Raw genomic sequence first — 23548 nt, 5'->3', positions numbered from 1 at the left:
TGTTTATTGGAAAGTTTGTACACAGGAAATTAAATAACCAAAATTATAATAAGTTTTATTACCAGATATTATTCTTTACTGATATTTTATGCAATTAAAAAATGACTTCCTAATATTTCCACTCATATTGATAATAGATTTATATTGTTTTATGCCTAATATAGCAGAAAATAAACAGTGAAATTAATAGTCACTAAGATCAGAATTGATTTTTAAAAAGTATATTTCTTGGACTTAATTTAAAGACTGTAAAATTTTCCAAAGGAAACTTTAATTAATTATACAACAATGCAGTACCCAGAGTAGCCCCAAGAAAATTCACAATTCAGTCCCTGAATTCAATGACTGGTGAGCCTTCTTCTTTTTCCTTCCCTTTATGGTCTTTCATATTTTTCTCTCTAGTGGTTCTTAGAGCCTATATTTAAGTATTTGTTAATGTTCTCAGGAGCTGGTTTCTGAATTTTTTTTTCAGGGGTAATTTCTGTACACATTTAATAAAAATGCTCATTACTTTCAGATGTTTTTCCTAAAATTTTAGTGGATATGTTTTACGTCACTTTTCAATTTACTAGTATTTTTATCGTATTTTCTCCATGTCTGCATTTACCCCCGTGTGGTTTGATTTTTACACATGTATCTTTCTAGATCGGTCTAGTTTTTCCCTACAAATGAAAGTAAGTTCAATAATACAATTGCTTTTTGTGTGTGTGTGAGAAATATCTAACCCATTTATCCCTGGTTATGAGGCTGAACTATAGCAGTCTAGGATGTGTGGTGGCTTTTGATACTGATGATTAAGGAAAAGAGAAGACAGTATTTAAAATATCACTGCTGTAAATTTAGAAAGAACCTGACAAAGTGCCACTGTGTTATTAGACATAATTGCGTTCTAAGGAGAAACATGTTGTGTTCCACTGGCTGTTAAATGACTTGAAAAGCAGCTTCCACGTTAACATTACAGAGAATTCTTCAGAAAGCACTAATAACCCATGTTCAGAGGCTAAAGTTTTATGTCTAGCTTCCAGTAGTGCACAAGGTTTACAAAGATTTAGTGTATGAATCTGATAATGCACCTGCCTGCTGTAGGACAGTATATGCCAATGAAAGTCAAAAGGTATCACTGACAGTTCATGTGTAAAAACCAATTGTTTACAAAGCATTTGTTAGGTTACCAGACAGACCATAACCTTATTCTCCTTCTTCAGGTCTCCTCTACTTCAATTTTAAGTCCTTACTGATCCTAACATTTTAATCAATAATGCCCATTACACCAGCTGAATGAAGTTAAAAAAAAAAAATTGGTATCTTTTTCTAATCACACTGAAATATCTGTATGAAATTTCTTTCACCAGCATATCCAAAAAAGATGGCTTCATCTATCCTTGCTCTTCATATTAACCACATATTCCAATTAGGCCCCAAGCTTAATTTGCCACTGTTTAAAAGTAAGACATTTTAAAACAGACAACCAGGTCAATGTGGGAGATAATGCAAAAGGTTGATGTCTCCATGAAGGCTCAGAGTTTCCCTCACAGCATCACAAGTCCATTTCCTAAACTGAGCTTATGAAAGAAAGCCTAGCCACAAGTCCACAACTTCACAACTTCACTGTGAATATGCCGTTATTTGCCTCATAACTTTTTATCTTCTCTCAACTATCTCAATCTGAATGTCCAAAGGAAAAGCTCAGCATTAGCAAGACGCATTTTGATCCTGGCATTGTCTGAAAAATCCCAGGTCGCGAAGAGTGGTGCATGGTTTTCCAGTGGTGTATAAATGTATACGCAGAGTCAGGTTTTAGGAGAGAACAGTTGATTTTGTAGCTATTCCCAGGGACAGTGATCTGCTAACCCTGGGCACGAGAGTGAAGGGAGCAGCCCGAAGGCCAGGATCCTAAGCAAGTCCCATTCAGTGCTAGATTTCTTGTCTGACCCACCAGTTTCCTTTCTAGCACGGTCTCTGTTGTAACATTAGACAGCACATTAAAATTTAAATAAATCTATATATTTTTTACTCCACCGTGGAAAATACAGACCTTCAATTTTTCAGCTTGTTTCAGATGCAATGCCACATAAAGTTTTTAGACAACTGTTTTCTTTGGAATCACCAAAACAAAAGGTCACAGAGTTGAAATTGTCCTTTGTAAAAAGGCAAATATAACTAGACATTGAAGACAGTTGTTTATTAATTTTAGTAATAAGACATTTCAAGTAGTGGCTCTGCTTAGGGCATACTCCTGAGGAAGTGAAATAGACAAGGCTGCAAAATTTTGCAGAAATTGTGCATTTCCCATAGAAATTCCAAAGAAGAAACAGAAGGTCAATATATCTGTGCTTATAATGAATAAATCTTGACATATTTTGTATTAATGATAGATCCCAAGTCAATATGATAAATGTGACTTGCAGCTAATTGGTCCAATTTAATTTGACTGTGGAAGTGTCACTAAGAAGTTCCTTTCCATCCATCCATCCAACAATTATTTTTCAGTGTCTGCTTTGAACCTACAAGTGACATTAGGTGCTGTCAGAAGTGGATTTACCATGCAAGGATGCAGAGAAAAAGGAACCCTCATGCACTGCTGGTGGGAATGCAGACTGGTGCAGCCACTGTGGAGAACAGTATGGAGTTTCCTCAAAAAACTGAAAATGGAACTCCCATTTGACCCAGGGATCCCACTTCTAGGAATATATCCCAAGAAACTAGAAACACCAATCAGAAAGGACACATGCACCCCTATGTTCATAGCAGCACAATTTACCATAGCTAAGATTTGGAAACAGCCTAAGTGCCCATCAGCAGATGAGTGGATTAGAAAACTATGGTACATCTACACAATGGAATACTACGCTGCTATAAAAAGGATGGAACTCCTACCATTTGCAACAGCATAGATGGAGCTGGAGAGCATTATGCTAAGTGAAATAAGTCAGTCAGAGAAAGATAACTATCACATGATCTCACTCATTTATGGATTATAATGAATAACATAAACCGATGAACAAAAACAGATCTAGAGATAGAGAAGCATCGATCAGATGCTCAAACCTCAGAGGGAAGGTAGGGGAGGGAGGAGGAAAGGGGGAAAGATCAACCAAAGGACTTGTATGCATGCATATAAGCCTAACCAATGGACACAGACAACTGGGGGTGAGGGTGAGGGCAGGACTGGGGGAATGGGGGACAATGGGGGGATAAGGACACATTTGTAATACCTTAATCAATAAAGAAAAAATAAATAAATAAGGTTGAATTTCAGGGTCCCTTACCTGTATGGATGCCTAGAAACCTGTTTTTATAGTCACACTTTTAAAAACTCGCAAAAGCTGTAATACTTTCAATAATAAAGATAAATTAAAATAAATAAAATAAATTAATTTTAAAAAAACTCACAAAAGCAAAATGTTTTCATTGCAAATGGTTACTACGGCTGCCTTTTTATATCCCGACTTCCCTCCATCATGTTCTGTAGTGTTCAAATGGCCATGGTTATTTCTGGAACTAAACTAAATGAAGTAAATTAGGGGTGCATTTAGGTTAGGTTACTGGGACCTATGTATAAGATTCCTAGTCACTTCCATTTATAGTTAGGTTATTAAAGAATCCTGATGCAGGAATGGATTCCAGAGTATTCCTACTGCCCACTCTACAAATTCACCCAATGTTGAAAAGGAGGTGCAGGACTCGAGGTTGTAATGCAATATGTTCATACCCTGGGGCATCCAGGACTGTTTATATGTGTGTGGAGGAGGAGAAACAAGGTTAGAAATGCACTGAGCCAGAAGCCGACTAATGTCATCTCCATTGCTCCTTGCTACTGACTCATACGGTATGTGTGCCTATATGAACTCATGTGGGCAACACATTATTTGGAAAATCTGAGGAACATTAGGTTTCAGAAATCCCAGTTTCTCAAATCCCTTTGTATTTTAATTAATTATTATTTTTTAATCCTTACCCAAGGATATGTGTTTATTTTAAATATATATTTTATTGATTTCAGAGAGAGGAAGGGAGAAGAAGAGAGAGATAGAAACATCAATGATGAGAGAAAATCATTGATCAGCTGCCTCCTATATGACCCCTACTGGAAATTGAGCCTGAAACCTGGGCATATGCCTTGACCAGGAATCGAACTTCAACCTCCTGGTTCATGGGTCAATGCTCAATTACTGAGCCACAACGACTGGGCAAGGATATGTTTTGATTGATTTTTAGAGAGAAAGGGAGAGAGAGAGAGAAACATCAACTTGAAAGAGAAGCATCAATCGGTTGCCTCCCAGACTCACTCCAACCAGGAATCAAACCCACAACCTGCGTACGTGCCCTGCCAGTCAACACTTCAATAAATTGAGCCACCCAGCCAAGGCTATTTTAACTATTTTTAAAAGCTTTCTACTTTTTTATTTTAAAGAGAAATTCATTAAAGTAACCCTGTGGTAAATTCTTTTATAAGATTCTGATGTTACAGGATTATGATAATTACATGGAGTAAATGACAAACTTCTACCAATATTCTTTTATAAACTGGGGTTTGGCTGAACTAGAGTTTTACCTGACATAATTAGGCATTTTTCTTTCAGATGTCTGTTCCAACTGATCCTAGATAGTAGCTATCAATTTTATTTTATACTAGAGGCCCGGTGCACAAAATTTGTGCACGGGTAGGGTCCCTAGGCCAGACCGGTGATCAGGGCTGATTGGGGCCTTCTGGCTGCTGGCCAGGGCCTTCCTTCATTCTGCGCCGCCCACAGGTGGTCAGCACACGTCATAGAAAGCAGTCGAACTCCCGAGGGGACAATTTGCATATTAGCCTTTTATTATATAGGATGTCAAACCACGGAGCTAAAGGTCAGGAAAAGCATGTGAACTGGTCTCTTATTTGCCATTTCTACTCCTAGATGCGAGGGGTTGAAAATGACCAATATCCAAACCTCCTTCTCAACCAAGTCTCACTGCAGAGACAAAGCCTGGCTTCCTATGTTGGCTTAATTGGAAAATTGTGTAGCTCAGTCATTAATTAAGTTGAATCTATCATACTCTATTTAGTTCACTTTGTAAGACTTCAAATCTTAAATCAAATTACATGTAAATCCTTTTTAAAAACATCAAACATGACATTTCTATAATAAATTAGACACAAGATTCTTGAAACCTAAGGACCGTCTACATATTTGGTCATTTGCCAGGATAACAGATAAAACATCGGTTGTACTCTAATTACATTTTCAAACCTCTCTGGATCTACTGCCTCATTTAATGTTGATTCAAATTGTACTGAACAATGAAGCCAATCTCCCAAGAGTTGAAATGTGTTAAATTGAACACTTGGGGAGATGCATCACCCCTTTTGGGCCAAGAGGGTGACACAGTAACTTAACCCGACATGGGAAAGGAGAACAATGCAAGGTTTGTGGCTTTGAGTTCTGTTTTCCTACAATGGATTTATTTGCTAATTCTCAGCAAGGTCATGGTCAGAAATTCTGAGGTTTTGCTAGGTAGCTAATGATTATATTGCTATCTCTTGAGGGGGATCCCAAATTTTCTTATTATTAGTGGAGGAGGGGCATTCAGATTCTAGTTATAAGCTAAATCACCTTCAATAAATCACCTGAAAACCTAACGTAATGAAGATTTTTGAATCTGCAGCCACAATAATTTTGAATAAATTAACATTATGTAGATGTTGAAGTGAAAACATATTTTTAAAAGCAATTAAAAATAAAAATGCAACCTTTGGCAAAGGATACTTTGTTTTTATTTCCCCCCTTTTTTTTAGAAAAAAAATATCAGTATTCATATTTCACCAACAAGTCTCTAAAGGACCAGGTGTTGTAATCACGGTCACACAGGGAGGAAGTCACAGGATTCAAAACCATTTTCTGATTCAAAATCTAGGTCTCTTTCCATTAATGCAAAATTGTATCACGTAGATGGCTGCATTTAGAGAATTCTAACTCCACACATCCATAATTCAACAATCACAATCTTGGCTCAGCATTTATACTTTAGATATGTTTTTTAAATTGATTTTAAAAAAAGAAGAAGGGAGATGAATAGAGAGACGGAAACATAGACTGGCTGCCCCCGTCATGTTCCCTACTGGGGATCGAGCCTGCAACCTGGTCATGTACCCTGACCGGGAATCGAACTGGTGACCTCTTGGCTCAACCACTGAGCCACACCGGTTGGGCAGCATTTATACTTTAAATTCATTGTTTTGGGAAAGTTTAATTCGGTCAGGCCAAATCACTTCGCTATGAATGTAGACCTCATCATACTAAAATGAATGTGTTCGTGATTAAAAAGGAACTTAGATGTGAAGCACGTTAAATGAGTATAACGATTTTAAGTCCATCAGGTAGTAAAAATAAACTGAAGGGAGACCGTGTACCTTCTCTATGCAGATTTGCATTTTTCGATATAAAACGCACTGTTCTGTGCAGAGAGTGTTCATTCCTGCAATGATCTCATTTATTCTGTCTTCTAATTACTTTTAACCACCGAGCACAGAGCACCACTGTGAAAAGTCTATTGACATCTAGAATGAAACAGCTGACTGAAGAAGCTAATTGCTTAATGTCGCAGGGTTATAGATCCCCTGCTCCCTTCTGTTACCTCACACCGAGGGAGAATGGTGCACCTGGGGCTGATGCAGAATGTTAAGTACTGATCAGTCCTGGATTGGCTGCTATGCTTCTACACAGACAGAGTGTCTGTGACATGAATATGGAAAGACCACTGCTGACCTATTGGTCTTTCCCACCTTGTTCGCCCTTAGCAATGCATTTGTGACAAATGAAAAGCCTGAGAACACTGTCACAGGTCCTCAGGGATCTCAAAACCCGAACCCCTGTGTCCTCGATCCCCTGTAACAAAGAAGACACTTTTCTTAATAAAACACGTAAGTATTATTATGTGGAAAAGGGGCAAACAGACTATTTGTTTTCAATAATAAGGAACTCACTTATATACACACTTATACACAGATAGAATAAAATATTAAATATATATACTCTCTCTTTAGGAAAATGTGAATGACTGTCTAACAACAGCTAGTATCCATAAGCCAGCAATCACTCAAGCAAGTTTCCAGTATATTCTATAGAAATAAGCTCTGGCCCCGCTGGTGTGGCGAGTCGTTGAGCTTCAACCCTATGCACCAGGAGGCTGCGTTATGATTCCCTGTCAGGGCACAAGCTCGGCTTGCAGGCTCAATCCCCAATAGGAGGCGTGTAGGAGGCAGCTGATCCATGTTTTTCTCATCAATGTTTCCATCTTTCTCTCCCTCTCCCTGAAATCAATAAAAACATATTTAAAAGGAAAAGAAATAAGCTCCGATGTCTTTTGAGGCTTTCAACATTACTTGACTCCTGTCCAACAGACTGTACTGATGACATCTTCCCATGACTATATTGGGTTCCTAGGTTTCCTGGTCTGCGAGCTGAAAGATGAGGGGTTAATGAGCAATAAGAAAAAAGAAAAACAACACAGCACAGAGATGGCAGGCAGAGCGGGGCAGGGTGGAGAAGAACTGAGCAGAAGGCAGAAGTGAGCAGGACAGCTGGAGTGAGATCCTGGTGGCACATGCAGAGCCATACAGAATACTCCGCTCACTCCATCGATTTTAAGGCAAAAAGCCATCGAGTGTAAGGGGCACATCTGCAGCACTGGCACAGGGAACTGGACATGACATTTTCATGAAAGATAATGGGACTTTCTATTGCAAGTTTCAATACATGTCTTGGCAGTCCTCAGTGTATAACTTTAAACCAAGGCTTACAAATTAATTGCCAGGCAAAAACTCTCCCCACCCCTCATTCTTTCTACGCAAGCACCTTAAAATGTGTTTTCGTCTGAAGTGGTTTCATGGCTGCGTTTAGCAAGGAGGCAGTCACAGGCCTTTGGGGAATTGAGCACTTGAGGATGTATGTGCTGTGCTGAACGTGTGTATGAATATGAAATACTGCGTGTGTAGTTTAGTCACCAGGTTTGAATCTGCTTCTTCACATTTTAGATTTTTAGCCCAAACTCTACCTATTTTATTTCATTTCTGTTTTGTTTGGGCGGATTTACCTGAATAGATTGGAAACCTATGGCAACTACCTGAACTTCCTTGACCTTACTCTCCATTTTGCTATCTGACTTGTATCTTTACTCCTTCCAGGTTCTCTGATGACTCCAGCACTTAAGGGGTGTCCGGTATGAGATTTCTTCCGTCTCCCCCGTTCTTTGACACCGGACCATAACTGTTTGTCTCTCTGACCTGTTTGTCCCAGACACCAAAGAGAGCTTAATCTGCGTATCGTCAGACGTTTCTGATGGGTCCTCCTGAGTTCTATTCTGAGGCCCCCACTGGCAGGGCCCAGAGAGCGCTGGGAGGTGGAGAACCCGGGACAGCAATACCCTGATGAGTTCCGGCGATCTTTCCTCAACCCCACGTGGGCAGCTGATTCTTCTTTGTCTCACTTCTGTGCCTTCTCCTGGGGTAGCCCTTCCTGCTCCTAACACCTGAGTGTGTTCATTCCCAGGAAGTTCTGAGTCATGCTTTAAACCCAGCTCACATGTATCTCTGTGAAGTCAGCTCTGACCTGGTCTCCTTCTCCTCTCTCCCTGTACTATTATCAGCCCCATTTCTGTTTTTCCATAGCCTCTTGCTAGGGGGGCGGGGGAGAGTCCAATTATTTCTAATTGCAGTATACATTGTGAAATAGTCATCATAGTCAAGCTAATTAATATATCCATCACCTCACACAGTACTACTTTCCTATTCTTCGTGTGTGTGTGTGTGTTTTGAAAATACTTAAGCAATGTCAGGTATATAGCACAGTATAATTAACTATAGTCACATTGTTGTACATTAGATCTCCAGAATTTATTCATATTGCATAACTGAAATGTTGTACCATTGACGAATATCTCCCCATTTCCCCCCTCCTAGCCCCTGTTAACCACCATCCTGCCCTCTGTTTCTCTGAGTTTGGTGGAGTAATTAAAATTTATATGTACTTATATTCTACTCTGAGTGGGATATATTTTTCTATTTTCCAAGAGCCCCATTATAGCATTTTATTTTTTCTTTCTAAAGATTAGAGCACAATTTTTTTTTCATTTTTTTTGTTTTGATTCATTAACTATTTTATTAGATATCGAACAAGTGAGAACAGTTGATTTAGTCATAATCTAATTATAACTGTTAAAAATAATTGAAACTACAGTTATATTTAATGACAATTTTAAATGTCAGCTCTGTCATTGTTATTCCTACCCTTATATAAAAGAAGTGTTTTAGACCAATGTGTTTCAGATTCATGATTACAGAGCACAATTTTAGAACCTCTTGTTAGGAATATACAGAATCTTGGGATCATGAGTAAGCAAAAATGTTTCTTCTGTTCTATTTAGCCGTCTTTCTGGAGATTTAAAATTCAAGCATTTCTACTAATCTTGTTACTGAATCTCTCAAATCATTTTTTGCACAGAAAGTAAAGGGATACATCTGAAACCTACATTTGCTTACTGCAGGGGTTTTTTCTGTCCCATAGAATCTAACCTACATAGGGAAATCCCCAGAGTGAATCTCCTGCCCTTACCTGCTGTTTCAACTGCAAGTGGAGAAAGATGCCGCTTCATCATCTGCCCCTTAGGACTGACGACCCGCACCAGGCTGCCCTGAGTGCCCCACTTTTATAAGATCCTGCATTTTTTAATCGGAGGCCTATTTTGTCAATTCGTCCTCCAATGTCATATGATGACAGATTAAAACACTGCTAAGAGAAAGTCCTTTAAAGTTCAAACAAAAGTGGTTTTCAAAATTGTTCATTGATACTTATCTGAAAAATATTTTTTTAAAAATTGTTTGTAGGAATCGAGAGTCACTACACTGTTTATCATAATTTGAAATATCAACTTTTTCATTAACCTAATTGGTAACACATAGTTCTCTTTACTGTTTTATATTTTAACTCCTAGATTTCATTTTTCTAACAAATGCTTACAATCATACGTTAGGTCCTATGCTATGGTCACACGACGGGTTATATAAGCTTCAGCTGGTAGGGAAGTGTTAGATAGGACAAGGGTCTCAAGGTCTGGGCGGTTCTTACTAAGTGCTCTTCTTGTAAGTGATAAAACGTACCACAGTATTTTGCAAATGCAGCTATAAACAGATGAGCTTGATAGCAACTCAACCTGGTAAGCCCACTGCAAAGAAGAAATCAACTTGTAACTAACCAAATAGTCCACATAAGCAATGGCGGAGCCTACCTTCCCCGAGACAGAGTTTTGGGTAGAAATCCTGTCTTCTTTACTTGTCACCATTAAAGATACTACCCCGCCACAACCATGTCTAGTCCTTGAATAGAACATCCCAAGTGGCCAACCCCTTGAGTTCAGTAACAGAAAGGGAAGAAGAATGACTGAACATTCAATCACCATTTGTAATACTGTCAAATGTGAGAATATATCCCAATTTCCAAATACCAAAATAAGTAAGCATCTTAGAAATAGACTCCTTTTAAGTTAGAAACTTCATATATCTCTATTCCTAATCTCTATATCAAAATCCCTTTAGTTCCTAAAACTTTATACACGTTAAAGTTAATTTCTACAATGTGCTAAAGAAAAAGCAGTCTAACACTGGAATACATAGATGATGGCCAGCTTGATGTTCATCATCATTACATTTTTTAATGATGAGAAGAAGCTGGTGTAGCCACAGACTGTTTCTCACACTTATATGTGGTTTTAAACGGGAGCTAGTGGTGATGCGGACTGGTGCTGCTGAATCCTGGTAATGCTGTTCACAAGCCCGACTGGATGTCAGTAAAAAATGCAGGGCCTTAGTTCCTGGAAGAAATTCACCCTCTCAACAAAGCATGATGATAAATGGTAAGTTATGAGTACAGAGCCTCCAAAGTTTTAATTCAAAGACGTCATAGGCGAGTCAGAAACATGCGGCTTGTGTTCAGATGACCCTTTTCCCTCAGGGCCAGCCCAGGGCTCTGACACCACCCAAACCCCATTGTTAACAGAACCAGAGAGTGTGGGCAAAACCCTCTGGAGTAAGTCCTTAGAGGGGGAAAATAATTCCAGATTTCTTGTCCTCACTGGAAATTTCTCTGACATATCTTTTCAGGTAGCCTCGGGAAATGTCCACCCACTGGCTCCCACGGCGCAGGAAGCTGAAGCTGATGGGGCGGGAGGAAAAGGGCGTGTTTGGTTTTGGACACACTAGGACTCATGCCTCTGGTTTTATAACATTTGTGGGTACTGATTTTTATCAGTTAAAGAAAACCAGTTGGCTAGTAAGCCGGTGTGGGAATTAAGAACCAAAACAAAATGAAATGCCGCGTTGAACGGAAGGCTGCTGCAGTATGAAATCAAAGGGACACGGAGAAATCCCCATGGCATGCTTCTGGATTGCCTGCAACAAATAACTGGCAGGAGGACAAAGGGAACTTTAACAGCCACAGTGCCGATTCAATACTTTAAAAATGTCCACTTGAGCAAAAACTTAAAAACACTCACTTTGGCATAAGGTAAAGTTGCTGTAAGGCATGCATCTGGACAACATATAACATAAATCTTGGTAGAAAAGGAAATTCAAAAGATCTTCAAATGTTTGTACTTGTTAAACCAAGGAGTGTAAATGAAAGCACTGCTGAAATATCAGTGCCCATTGAGAAGAGGAACATGATATGTACCCTCTTTACACAAGGCATGAGGACAATCCTTCTGGAACCTGAACAATAATATATAAACCACAGGTTTAAACTCTAGTAATTCTACCTGGAGGATATTTTTGTTTTCTTTTAGCTTAATGGGAAATAAAATTGAAATATGAATAGCTACATAAAGAAAGATGCCTCTGATGTACAAAGGATAAAAAAGAGAAATCACCAAAATAATACAGTAGTTGAGTAAACTGTGGAATAACAACTAGTTGGAATGTTATGTAACACAAATAAAAGTGATAATGAGAAAGTGGATGTATACATTTTGGAAATACATATAGTTGGTAGGAGCCTAAAGCAGATTGTTAAATTATATATACCAATAACACTGTGTTCAAATGTGTGTTGTTTGATATAAGTTGCAAGAGATGATATAAAATGAAAATAAGGCATGTCAGGATGTGAAATTCTGAGAATTTTCTATTATTAAACTACTTGTTAATAACATGTTTATATTGATTAAAAGGCAAAACCTGATCTTAAAAAGAGACAGTCCTGTTCTTCCACTATTTGAAAGCAATGAAGAGACTGTGGGCAGGAAAGTTCATCAGTGGAATTATAAGTCATGCAAAGGATTACCCTGGGAAAGAGAATTTAATAAAAACAAAGCCAGGCTAAATGCTGTGAGTGGATTTTAATCATTCATCCTGAATTCTTGTCCAACTAATCTCACATTCATTGTTGTATGCAGCTCTGCCATCTAATTCAAATAGGCATTGAGACACCTAGACATTAATGCTAATTAAGTCTGCCTTTTCATACTGAGAAACCACATTCTTCTCTTTAATTGGAAACATATGCAGTATAATTCAATCCTTTAAAAATATTTCAGAAAAGGAAAACTGACTCTCTAATGTGAATAGCATAGGGTTGACGATTTCTCATTTTGAGTTTAAAAGTAAATGATAAAAGGTGTGTGGAATATTTATTCTCACACTGTGAACTTCTCCCCTCTGCTGGATCCATGTCTAATGGCAGTGCAGGTGTGGATCTACCTGAGTTCCCCTCCAGCTGTCTGGATTATAACTAGTAAGAGAATTATTTTAGAACCAGTCTTATGTGGAATTTCTGTGTCCAACATAAATTAGTGCACATTTACCATCATGAAAAGTCTAAGCATAGCCTTCACTAAAAGGTTAAAGATATTATTAAAGTCTCATTTTATTCTGCATCATGGAAAAACAAAACCATACCATTTTCAAATAGTTTTGACCTTCAGTTCAGCATCTGTCATGGGGCATTTGTGCCCACACTTCAGTAAATGTCTCCAAAATGAACTAACCAAAACTATATTTATTTTGAATTGTAGAAATGGAAAAGGTCAAACTACTTTGAAATCCCAACGTTACTTGTGATTCTAACACACCCTTCAATGAATACAGCAATTGTAAAATAGTTGTGGGCCATCAATCTTTTTCTCCTATACAACATCAGTCAAATTCTCAATTGCTCATGGAATATCTGAGAATAATTTGGACAACTTGGTCATGGTTCTTAGATTAAATGACAAATTAATTGTATTAACTTTCAGTAAATTGATGTGGCGGTTGTCACAGTGTCTCCAGTCCTCAGATAATGATGATCTTGTACCAGAAGAACACAAACGCTCAAGATGATGACACTTGGCTGAGGCCACCATGCCATTCCTGGGACACACCAGGCACACTGCCACTTGAGCTCCCACAGGGGTGTGGCTGTTCCCTACCATGGCCAAATGCTCTTTCCGGAGATTTCTGCATAACTCCCTCCATTTCATACAGGTTTCTAATGAAATCACCTCTTCAGAAGGCAGTACCTCTTCTTCCCAGCCCGTCAACTTTTACCCCTTTGACTTGTAATCTTTTTTTGCATTTATTTCACCTATCATCTTCTCTAATAAAATGGTAATATGCAAATTAACCATCACTCCACTACATAAGCCACGCCCACCAGCCAAGCCACGCCCGCCAGCCAATCAGGGCGAGTATGCAAATTAACCCAAACCAGAGAGCAAGGTTTCCCAGGTAACAGAGCAAGCCAAGCTTTCCATAGCCTTTGCAGGCCCACCCACTTAAGGCAACAAAGTTTCAATTGTAGAAGGTGAATTAACTGCCACAGAAATGGCTGCCGCCCCGGAGGAAACAGCAGGCTTGGCTCTGCTCCAGGCTACAAAGTTTCAATTGTAGAAGGAAAATAAATCCCAGATACCAGGGCCTCCGCTTAGGTTGCCAGGGGGCGTGGCCCGCCTGCAAACCACCACAGGCCCCTCGCTCAGGCCGCCCCACACCCCAAGAGAACCCCACCCTGATCCGGGACACCCTTCAGGGCAAACCAGCTGGCCCCCACCCGTGCACCAGGCCTCTATCTTATCTAATAAAAGAGTAATATACAGATTGATCATCACTGTAACACACAATATAGCTGCCCCCATGTGGTCAAAGATCCTGCCCCCATGTGGACACAAGATGGCCACTATAAGATGGCCAGCAGGGGAGGGCAGTTGGGAGGCACCCGGCCTGCAAGGGAGGGCAGTTGAGAGGGACCAGGCTTGCAAGGGAGAGCAGTTGGAGGTGATCAACCCTGCAGGAGAGGGCAGTTAGGGGTGACCAGGCTGGCAGAGGAGGGAAGTTGGGGGCAAACAGGCTGGCAGGGGAGCAGTTAAGCATCAACCAGGCTGGCAGCAGAGTGGTTAGGGGGTGATCAGGCTGGCAGGCAGAGCGGTTAGGGGCAATCAGGAAGGCAGGCAGGCAAGCAGTTGGGAGCCAGCAGTCCTGGATTGTGAGAGGGATGTCCGACTGCCCGTTTAGGCCCGATCCCACCAGGATCGGGCCTAAACAGGCAGTCGGACATCCCTCCAGGAGTCCCAGATTGGAGAGGGTACAGGCTGGGTTGAGGGACAACCCCCCGCCATGCACGAATTTCGTGCACCGGGCTTCTAGTATTACATATTTACCTGTTTACTTTATTTCCTGTTTTCCCCAACACAATGAACACTATGTGAGAGTAGGGTCTTTATTTTTTCAATGCTGTATCCCCAGCCACTAAAACAGTGCTGGCCCATAATTGGTGTTCAATACATATTTATTGAGTGAATGAATAATGAGTGAATTAATAGGACCAGAATGAATGAACACAAGTTGATCATAAAGGAGAGATAATTTTTCTGCTAGTAAAAAATATGAAATGATTTTATATATTCAGTTGCAGACAATACTTTCAATTAATCTCTTAGTAAGCTTGCAATAGAGCACAAAGTAGCCGAAACCGGTTTGGCTCAGTGGATAGAGCGTCGGTCTGTGGACTGAAAGGTCCCAGGTTCGATTCCAGTCAAGGGCATGTACATTGGTTGCGGGCACATCCCCGGTAGGGGGTGTGCAGTAGGCAGCTGGTCGATGTTTCTCTCTCATCGATGTTTCTAACTCTATCCCTCTCCCTTCCTCTCTGTAAAAAATCAATAAAATATATTTAAAAAAACTTAAAAAAAATAGAGCACAAAGTACACAGCAATGAAAATAAAGATGGAAATTCTGTATACTAGTATTCTATCAACCATAATATGTAATGTTCCTTTCAGAAAAATCAAGTCTTGCCATATTGCATAAGCCAAAACATGCTGTGTAGGACCTGAAAACTAGAATTCAGGCATACCAAGTCAAACGGAATTTCACACAAGAGCACCTGCTGCCTTGAATCATCTTTCTCCCCTTTTCTACTTCATCAATCTGATGTAACAAAACCCAGTTCAACCATCAGCTTCTCCATGGAAACTTTCCAGTTCTAACCATCGCAAAGATCTTATGTTTTATGGATAACTTTCCTAGGTCATTTACATTTTCTGTACACAAGTAGTACAGATGTACTTGTGTTTGTGCGTGTTTTTTTAATTGTTTTTGCTATATGTTATAGTATTATTATTATTATTAATTTTGTTATTTTTTTCTGTTGTTTGTTCATACTTTATGTCTCTAACATGAGCATCACCACTTTATTACACAGCCAATAGCACCAACTGCAGTCCATTGCATGAGTTAAATACCAAGTGCGTTTAAATAAATAATAACCACCATCCTCAAATCTAACTGGCCTAGAACTAAGAGACAATGACAGATGACAGAAGGTTCTCTGCCCACTCAGATGACAATGAGAACTAAATTCTTCCCTATTTTCCCACCTACAAGGTTTTGCTTCCTTGTGAAAATGGAAGGATGACAGAAGAGGAACACATACTTATAAAAAAGAACTTAAGTTGTGGCTGTCCACTCCCCTTCTGCATCTGAGGTAGCCATATGAATTCATGCAGAGCACAGTTGCCGAAGACAAACCACCTGACTAGGACCCATCTGGGTGTCCCCTTATATGTTCAGGAACAACATACTATATGGGCTCTTACACTATTATTTTGCCAGAAGTGGGAAGATGGTAGTAACCCCAAGGCTGCATCCAGCTCACAATAATTGTGTAGTAGGGATCTAAACCACTGAAGAGTGGAGTGTCCACCAAATGCAATGAAAAGTGTCCTACCAAGCAAGTTCCTACAGTGGGATAAGGTCAATGAATGGTAACTTTGTACCTAAAGTACAAATATTATAATATAAATAAAAGGGTGAAAACATTCTGGGCTACAATGACAGGAATGTGGGACTGTCTTCATTTGGGTGAATAGTCACAGAAAATATAGGAACTAAAACCAGGAAATACTGTGTAAAAATTATCTAATTTCCGAAATCTTCTCCCAAATACATTTGTCCCTTGAATGCTGCCAGTTACAATTACATGTCGCCAAAACGTAAACCAGAACTACGAAGTGAAATTGGGCACGGTGCACGCTCACGTACCGGTGCACGCCGCTGTTGCACATGATGACGTGGCAGGCCCCCAGCCGGCTGCACAGCTCCGACGATACGGACAGCAGCCCCACGCCCGAGGCGCTGCACGCTGTGTTCGCACAGGCCGCCGTGCGCTTGGACCTGATAAACGAGGCGACCAGTCGGTAAAGTTCATCCAGGGCATTGAGAGGCCTCAGGAGCTACAGGACAAAGGGATGAACATAAAGTTCAACATGTTTAGTGGAAATAAATCCTTTTATTGATTTTATTTTTCATTGAATTTATTGGGGTGATATTGGTTTAAAAAATTAAAAAGGTTTCAGGTATACAATGTACATCATCTGTATATTGTACTGTGTGTTCACTACCCCAAGTCAAGTCTCCTTCCATCACCATTTATCCTCCCATACCCTCTTCTACCTCCCCCTAGCCCCTCTTCCCTCTGGCAATCACCATACCGTTGTCTGCCCATGAGTCTTTCTTTTTTAAGAAATACTTATAGATGGAATATAATTCATAGCTATTATAACTCCTAATGAATAGTCTAAAATATTTTATTATGGAGGTAACAAAATTGGAGACTGCAAATACAAAAGCAGAAAAATTGAGTAAGGGAGCTATGTAAATGATAAAGCATAAATAAATGCTATCCTCTTATTTGTACCTTATCAACATAGGCAGCCTTGGATGTGGAGTTGGGTGGTGAATTTGACTTGTCCAAGTAAAATGCCCTGTAAGAATCCAAAGAATAAAGTATCATTCATTGTGAGAGAAATTAAAATGCACGAGTGTGCTTGGTACACAAGTCTACGGACAAATTATTCCCTCATCCTGAATCCCACAGCTGCCTGTTGGTCCTGGGCACATAGCACTTTGGAAGTAACCCAGGGAAGTGGTCAGCTCAGGACAAAGGGTTACGGGGACAGAACCCCTGCAAAGTGGAACGTCCATCAAGTGCCATGACAATAGTTTCATTTAACTGGCTGAGTCAATATCTACTAAGAGCACAGGATGGAGAGCAAGGTCAAAGGAATTTGAGCTATTTTAAAGAGTTCTAGACTTTCCCTAGTATCCGAAGGAGATAAGAACTCTCTAAGAGGATTGCTGTTATGAGAAGAGGAAACCAGCTTGAATTGTGTGAGGTACAGAGAAATGCAATGCGGCTGGAGCTCGGTCAGAATGAATGAAGCTTTGGAAGTGGCTGGAATGAGCAGGCTCTGCAGGGCCCTGTAAGCCCTGATGAAGACTTGGGTTTTAACTGGCCCCATTACCAGAGGGCAGGCTGTTTTATAAACCTGATTGCTGTGCCTAAAAAGTCATGTTCTCCTGCAGATCTGAGTACCTTTTTATTTCAGCTATACAGGTACACACTTAGGTGAACGCTGTGAAAACCCATGCACGCACCACCATGCTTTAACTGTGTTAGTATTTTGCACTTTGTTTCTCCTTTAAAAGAAAGGAAACTTGACAGATGCAGATAAGCCCTTTGTTGCTCACCCTTCTCCATTCCCATCTGGCCCCAAACTCTCCCTCACAAAGGGCAGCACCACCCGGAAGCTGGCGCTTATTACTTCCACACTTTAAGGTCACCCATATGCTCGGCCTAAATGGAGGCACCAAGGAATAGCTGTGTCTCTTTACTTTTTTCCCCTTTAAATCCACATTTTCTTTCTAGGCTTACTTCCCCAAGAAGGTGATTATTGAATAAATATTTTGGTCAGCATCTGTCAGTGGTATGCTCCGACATAGAGTTCTAGAATTAGACTGACAGTACATTTTCCCCCTCCGTACTGCTTCGGTGTCTGCTCTCAAACTAGTTGTTTTTGTTTTGGGACTCGTCTATTTTTTCTCTCATAGGTTAAGACTTTCTTTTTATCCTCGATATTCTAAAGTTTTACAACAAACTATTTAGGCATTGATTTATTTTTATTTATCCAGACAGCGTCTTAAAGTGCACTTTCAACTTTAAGAGTCTTATCTTCAATTCTAAAATAATCTCAGCTACTATCTTTTTACATAATCTCACGTTCTCTCTCTCTCCACACACACAGATACTCAGACAGTGCACACTTTTTTTTAAGATTTTATTTTGCAATTACTGCATTTTAGATGATTTACTAAGTAATATCTTCCAAGTGAAAAAAAAAGGTCAAGTATAGAGTTTAGCACTTCTGAGAATTTTATTTCCATGATTATCTTTTCATTTGCAAGATTTCTGCCTAATCTTATTTCATTTCTATCACTAAATGCACGAGAATGTAAACTCTCCGTGTGGAGGTGGGTTTGATTTACTTTTGTTCATTGCTGCTTCTCTACACCTAAAACAGTGTGTGGAACATAGTGTTGACTTAATAAATGTAAATAAGTAATTAGGTTAAAAAAGGTGGAGGGATTACAAACACAAAACAGCTCACAGACAGACAACAGTATGGTGATAACCAGAGAGAAAAGGGGGTGGAGGGATGTAGAACAGGGTATGGGGGGAAAACGGTGATAGAAGGCAACTTGATTTGGGGTAGTAAACACACAATACCAGATGCAGATGATGTATTTAGATTTGTGTATCTGAAATCTATATAATTTTACTAGCCAATGTTCCCCTAATGAATCCAATGAAAAAGATACAGAAAATAATAAATAAATAAATAAATAAATAAATAAATAAATAAATAAATAATAAATAAATAAATAAATAATTGGGTAACTGGCTTTCTTTTTCTTCAAGATTGTCTACCTTTTTAATCCTTTGTTTATACTTTGAGCATCTAAAATATTCTTTGCCAGGCTATTTCAACATTTTAATTTCTTCTGAGTCAAATTTGTTTTCAGTGGCAATTTTGTTGGCTCTTTCCTTCTTCATGTTCTTTGGGATTTTGTTTTGCAAGTTCCTTTGACGTGGGAGGATTTTTAATTTAGTTTTATTTGTTATTTTGACTTAGCTCCAGCCCCTATCTCTCATCATCTTTCTCTTACAAATGATTCTGTGCTCATTTGGTGCCCAGAACCCCCGTCTTCATATTGGAGATGGGAGTATCACATTATGCGGACATCTGGATTATACCAGTCACATCATGAGCCAGGTTAGTTCCTAGTTTAATGGCCATGTAGGCTTCTTCCTTCATCTCAAGTCCATAAAAGCTATAGTCTCTGGCAGCCGTAGACAACAGATTGCTCATCCTTTGCTCAGAAGTGGAGGAGTCCTTCTCCACACCCTGCTTTTAAACTGTGAGGGTGGCTCTTGATCTCTACCTAGTGTGGAATGACTTTAATTCCTCATTTTCCTTAAGAAGTTGTACAGAACCCTCTGTCCACCATCAGAGGTCAACAAGCCAGAGGCCTCAGCACAGAATTGCCCCCATTTCCTTTCCATTCACCGGTCACTGAGATGATAAACTGTGACCTCAGCTGTGACTTTGACATTTTCTGCCTTCACATTTTATCCAGCATTGCTATACATTTAGAACAGAGGTAGGTGATGCTTCAAAGCTGGAAGCCACAGAGACACCTGATCAGATGTCTTCACGCCTCCTCAATGTGTGCTTGGTAGAAAAAGAGCACACGAGTCAATGAATTATTTAGCCCCCCAGGGTCTCAAGCACCTCATTTTTACAGAGGATATTAAAATTGCCCTGCGTATCGATAGCATAATGTTGAAGATTAATCGATGAATATTAAGTGGTCAGTACTGTGGTCAGCAAAGAGGGCTTATACAATAACTATTTTTCAAGTGCACACAGTAGGAGGCATCTAAGCCAAAGTGTCCAATTTTCCCCTAAGGCCATCTCAAACATTTTATGATCCATGTAGAAAATGAAAATTAAGGTAGATATTTGGCATCTACATAATTTTGCAATCACTGCACAAACAGAGGTTCAGTTCTCAAAAGAAAGGAAACTCTGTTTGGTGAAAGTTAAAGAGTATCATTTAAATGGCTTGCTCATGTGCACTGGTTGTGGGAACTGCAGCTCTTCCCTACCCTGAATAGTTTGGGGAGAAAAATATTCTGTAAAAGCACTCCAGGGATCATTAGTACACCAAGGAAAACTTCACTACTGAAGCCTGCCACCACAGCTGGCCACAATGGGCACTCTACCTACTTTCTGAAAGAAATGTTCCTTAAAAAGAAAAGTTAACAGGAGGATCATGTTGATCTAATTCTGCTACATTCATGAAAACTGACTTGGCAGAAATCTTCAACTTTTCAATGGAGCAACATCTTCTAACAAACATATTTGATGAAGAGAATCAGTAGAAAAATAACTTTTATAGATTTAAAATAAATAAGTGCTCACATCAAGTGAAACCTTATTCAGAAACAATCATATCTTTCCTAAGCTGCTATATAGCAGAACTAAAATAGAAAAAAAATCAGTGATATAAGCACATCCTGGAAAATACTCTTAGAAAAGAAAGGCCAACTATAAATTCAGAGTTAGATATATTATTGATCCAGACTTGGGCAAGTAGTTAATATTTGTTAGCCCATGATGATAGAAAGCAAGAAATTATTATAAAATACAACTGTGAGCTGATGACATTTAGAGAAAATGACCATGAAATATAGCCACCTTGTTATGCTTATGAAATTTACATAGACAACAAATATTTTAGTCAATTACTTCTTATAATAAAAACTTGAACTTGAGGCTGCAGCTAATTTTAGGTACTCCCCATCAGAAACACACACACACACACACACACACACACACACACACAAAAAAAAAAAAAAAACATACACAGGTGTGCAGCCAGTTTACCATCCCTATGGTTTGCAGGTATTCACAGAATTTCATTATTTTTCAGAATATGATAAACTGTGGACAGAAAATGAATTTCTAATGCACTTCCCTTAATTGCAAGTCTTACCATGCTCCTTAATCAAAATTTATGAAAAAGTTAATGGTAAAATTGGATCAATGCCAAAACTGACCATAGTTTATTATGTTTCTGAGGCTAGTAAGAATGAAGTCATGATCCTTTGTCTCAATATAGCAAATCTTACTGAGACCATTTGGAAATTGCTGCTCTTATTTTATTGAAGGTGAACAGTAAGTTTCCTTTCATGCTTGATTACATCAGGCTTCACTGTCACAATTTTACAAATTAACTCTACCATAGAAAATGGATATATTACAATAACATTTTTTCATTTAGTCCTTATAGAATAAAATACCAATGAAAGAAGTAATAATGTTATAAGTACTATCAGTAGTGATATGAACCTATCCAAATCAAATAACTACAATGAAACTAATTTGAGCAAACTAATTTCATACAATCTAATAGTAAAGACAAGTGTACAGGTATCTACAATGCAAGGTACAATGTTGGGAGGTAAATTAAAAAGTGCAGAAAGTCACTGGGATATACCTGCAAGAGAAAGAAGGAAGGCCACGTAAGAATCCTATATAATAAAAGATTAATATGCAAATCGACCAAACAGCGGAATGACCGGTCACTATGATGCACACTGACCACCAGGGGGCAAACGCTCAACACAGGAGCTGTCCCCTGGTGGTCAGTGTGCTCCCACAGGGGGAGTGCCACTCAGCCAGAAGCTGGGCTCAAGGCTGGTGAGCCTCTCCTGCCTCCTCGGCAGTGATAAGCTGTCAGTTAGGCATCCCCCAGGGCTCCTGGACTGCGAGAGGGTGCAGGCTGGGCTGAGGGACCCCTCCCCGAGTGCACGAATTTCATGCGCCAGGCCTCTAGTATAACATAAGAGTTGTACTTTGACCCATGGAAGGAATTCTGGACAGGTCAAAATGGGAAAGAATCATTTCAAGTGGAGGCAACACCATGAAGAACATAACTGATATAGAGTGGATGGAGCCAATTTGGCTGAAAACAAGGTTCATGTAAGGTAGGGAGAGAGAATGTTGGCCAATTCAGCTGGGTCATATTGTGACAAAATTAAGTAGCAAACTAAAAAATTGTAATTCATTTGTTAAGCAGTTGAGAAGTACTACACAGTAAACACTTAGCTGCCAGCAAAAAAAGAATAAATGGAAAGAAATATGTGACACACAAAATATGAAAATTCAGGGAATTTAGTTTCAAGAGACCCTAGAAATGAAAAGCATCATTCAGCATTCATAACAAGACCACAGTAATGGAAATAGGGAATTGATGTTTGCCATGAGAGAGAGAAAATTAGTTTGGGGAACATAGAGATTAGTTTGTAGAGTTAATCGAGTTCATATACTATTTTAAGAATCAGGGAAATGCTTTGTCAAATGGGTAAAGAACTAGGATCAAAGCTCTATAGGAGCAGGCTGATGCTCCTGGGATGGCCAGGTTTTCACACAAAGAGAGGTGATGCAACAGCTTTGATGTAAAATATTTAAATTTATTAATTTTGTCATTGAAGATACAGAGAGGTTAAATCAATGACAAATGTGACATTCTTCTTATTTGGCGCTACCCCCCTCCTTTTTCTGGGCATGTTGGAGTATATCCAGTTTTCCAAGAGAGATGACAAAGGCATAAGAGCCCCTGCTGTTTTATACATAGGGAAGAATAACTATAGTATTCAGCTCAGATCTCTGCTATATTCTTGTTTCTTTTCCAGATCACTGCTTATGAGATCATCTCTATATTTAAAATAATTATGGAAATTTCTCACTTGGCCAGACTCATCTGTACTTCTACATAAAATCGCATTAAAAGATACTGATCTCTTGTCCAAGTGAGCATCACCAGACAGGTTCAACCTGAGCTCACATATGGGTAGAAACCCACGATGAGTAAGGAGCTAGGAGAACATTAATTTGCACTTCCATCCCAACCCCTTTCCTTGTCCATAAGCATTAGCCTTGATTTCTCTAGATTAGGTTTTACTTAAAGTAAGAGAAATCCTGAATAATGAGATGAATGTGGATTTGCTTGGGCAAATGTGTGTTTTGGCTTGTCAAAAACAGAGCATATTAGGTGTTTGTCATTAGAGAACCACCTATTATCAATTAACAGCGCCATTTTTACTTCTACTTGGGTGTTGGGGGTGGGAGGGTG

At 39.3% G+C, this 23548-nt stretch overlaps 1 protein-coding gene across 2 annotated transcripts in view; it reads right to left on the bottom strand.

The window, feature by feature from the left end:
* PREX2 (phosphatidylinositol-3,4,5-trisphosphate dependent Rac exchange factor 2) overlaps window positions 1-23548 on the bottom strand; it is a 220664-nt gene that overhangs the window by 9764 nt on the left and 187352 nt on the right. For both annotated transcript variants that reach the window (XM_079796248.1, XM_079796249.1), the window contains 2 exons: window positions 17205-17271; window positions 16550-16740 (listed from right to left, as the gene is read on the bottom strand). In XM_079796248.1, the coding sequence (XP_079652374.1) occupies window positions 16550-16740; window positions 17205-17271 (258 nt within the window). The remainder of the gene's footprint in view (window positions 1-16549; window positions 16741-17204; window positions 17272-23548) is intronic.

The sequence above is a fragment of the Cnephaeus nilssonii genome (genome assembly GCF_951640355.1).
Source record: "Cnephaeus nilssonii genome assembly, chromosome: 18".
NCBI lineage: Eukaryota > Metazoa > Chordata > Mammalia > Chiroptera > Vespertilionidae > Cnephaeus > Cnephaeus nilssonii.
The sequence above is the reverse complement of the archived record's forward strand: the minus strand, read 5'-3'. Positions and strand labels throughout refer to the sequence as shown.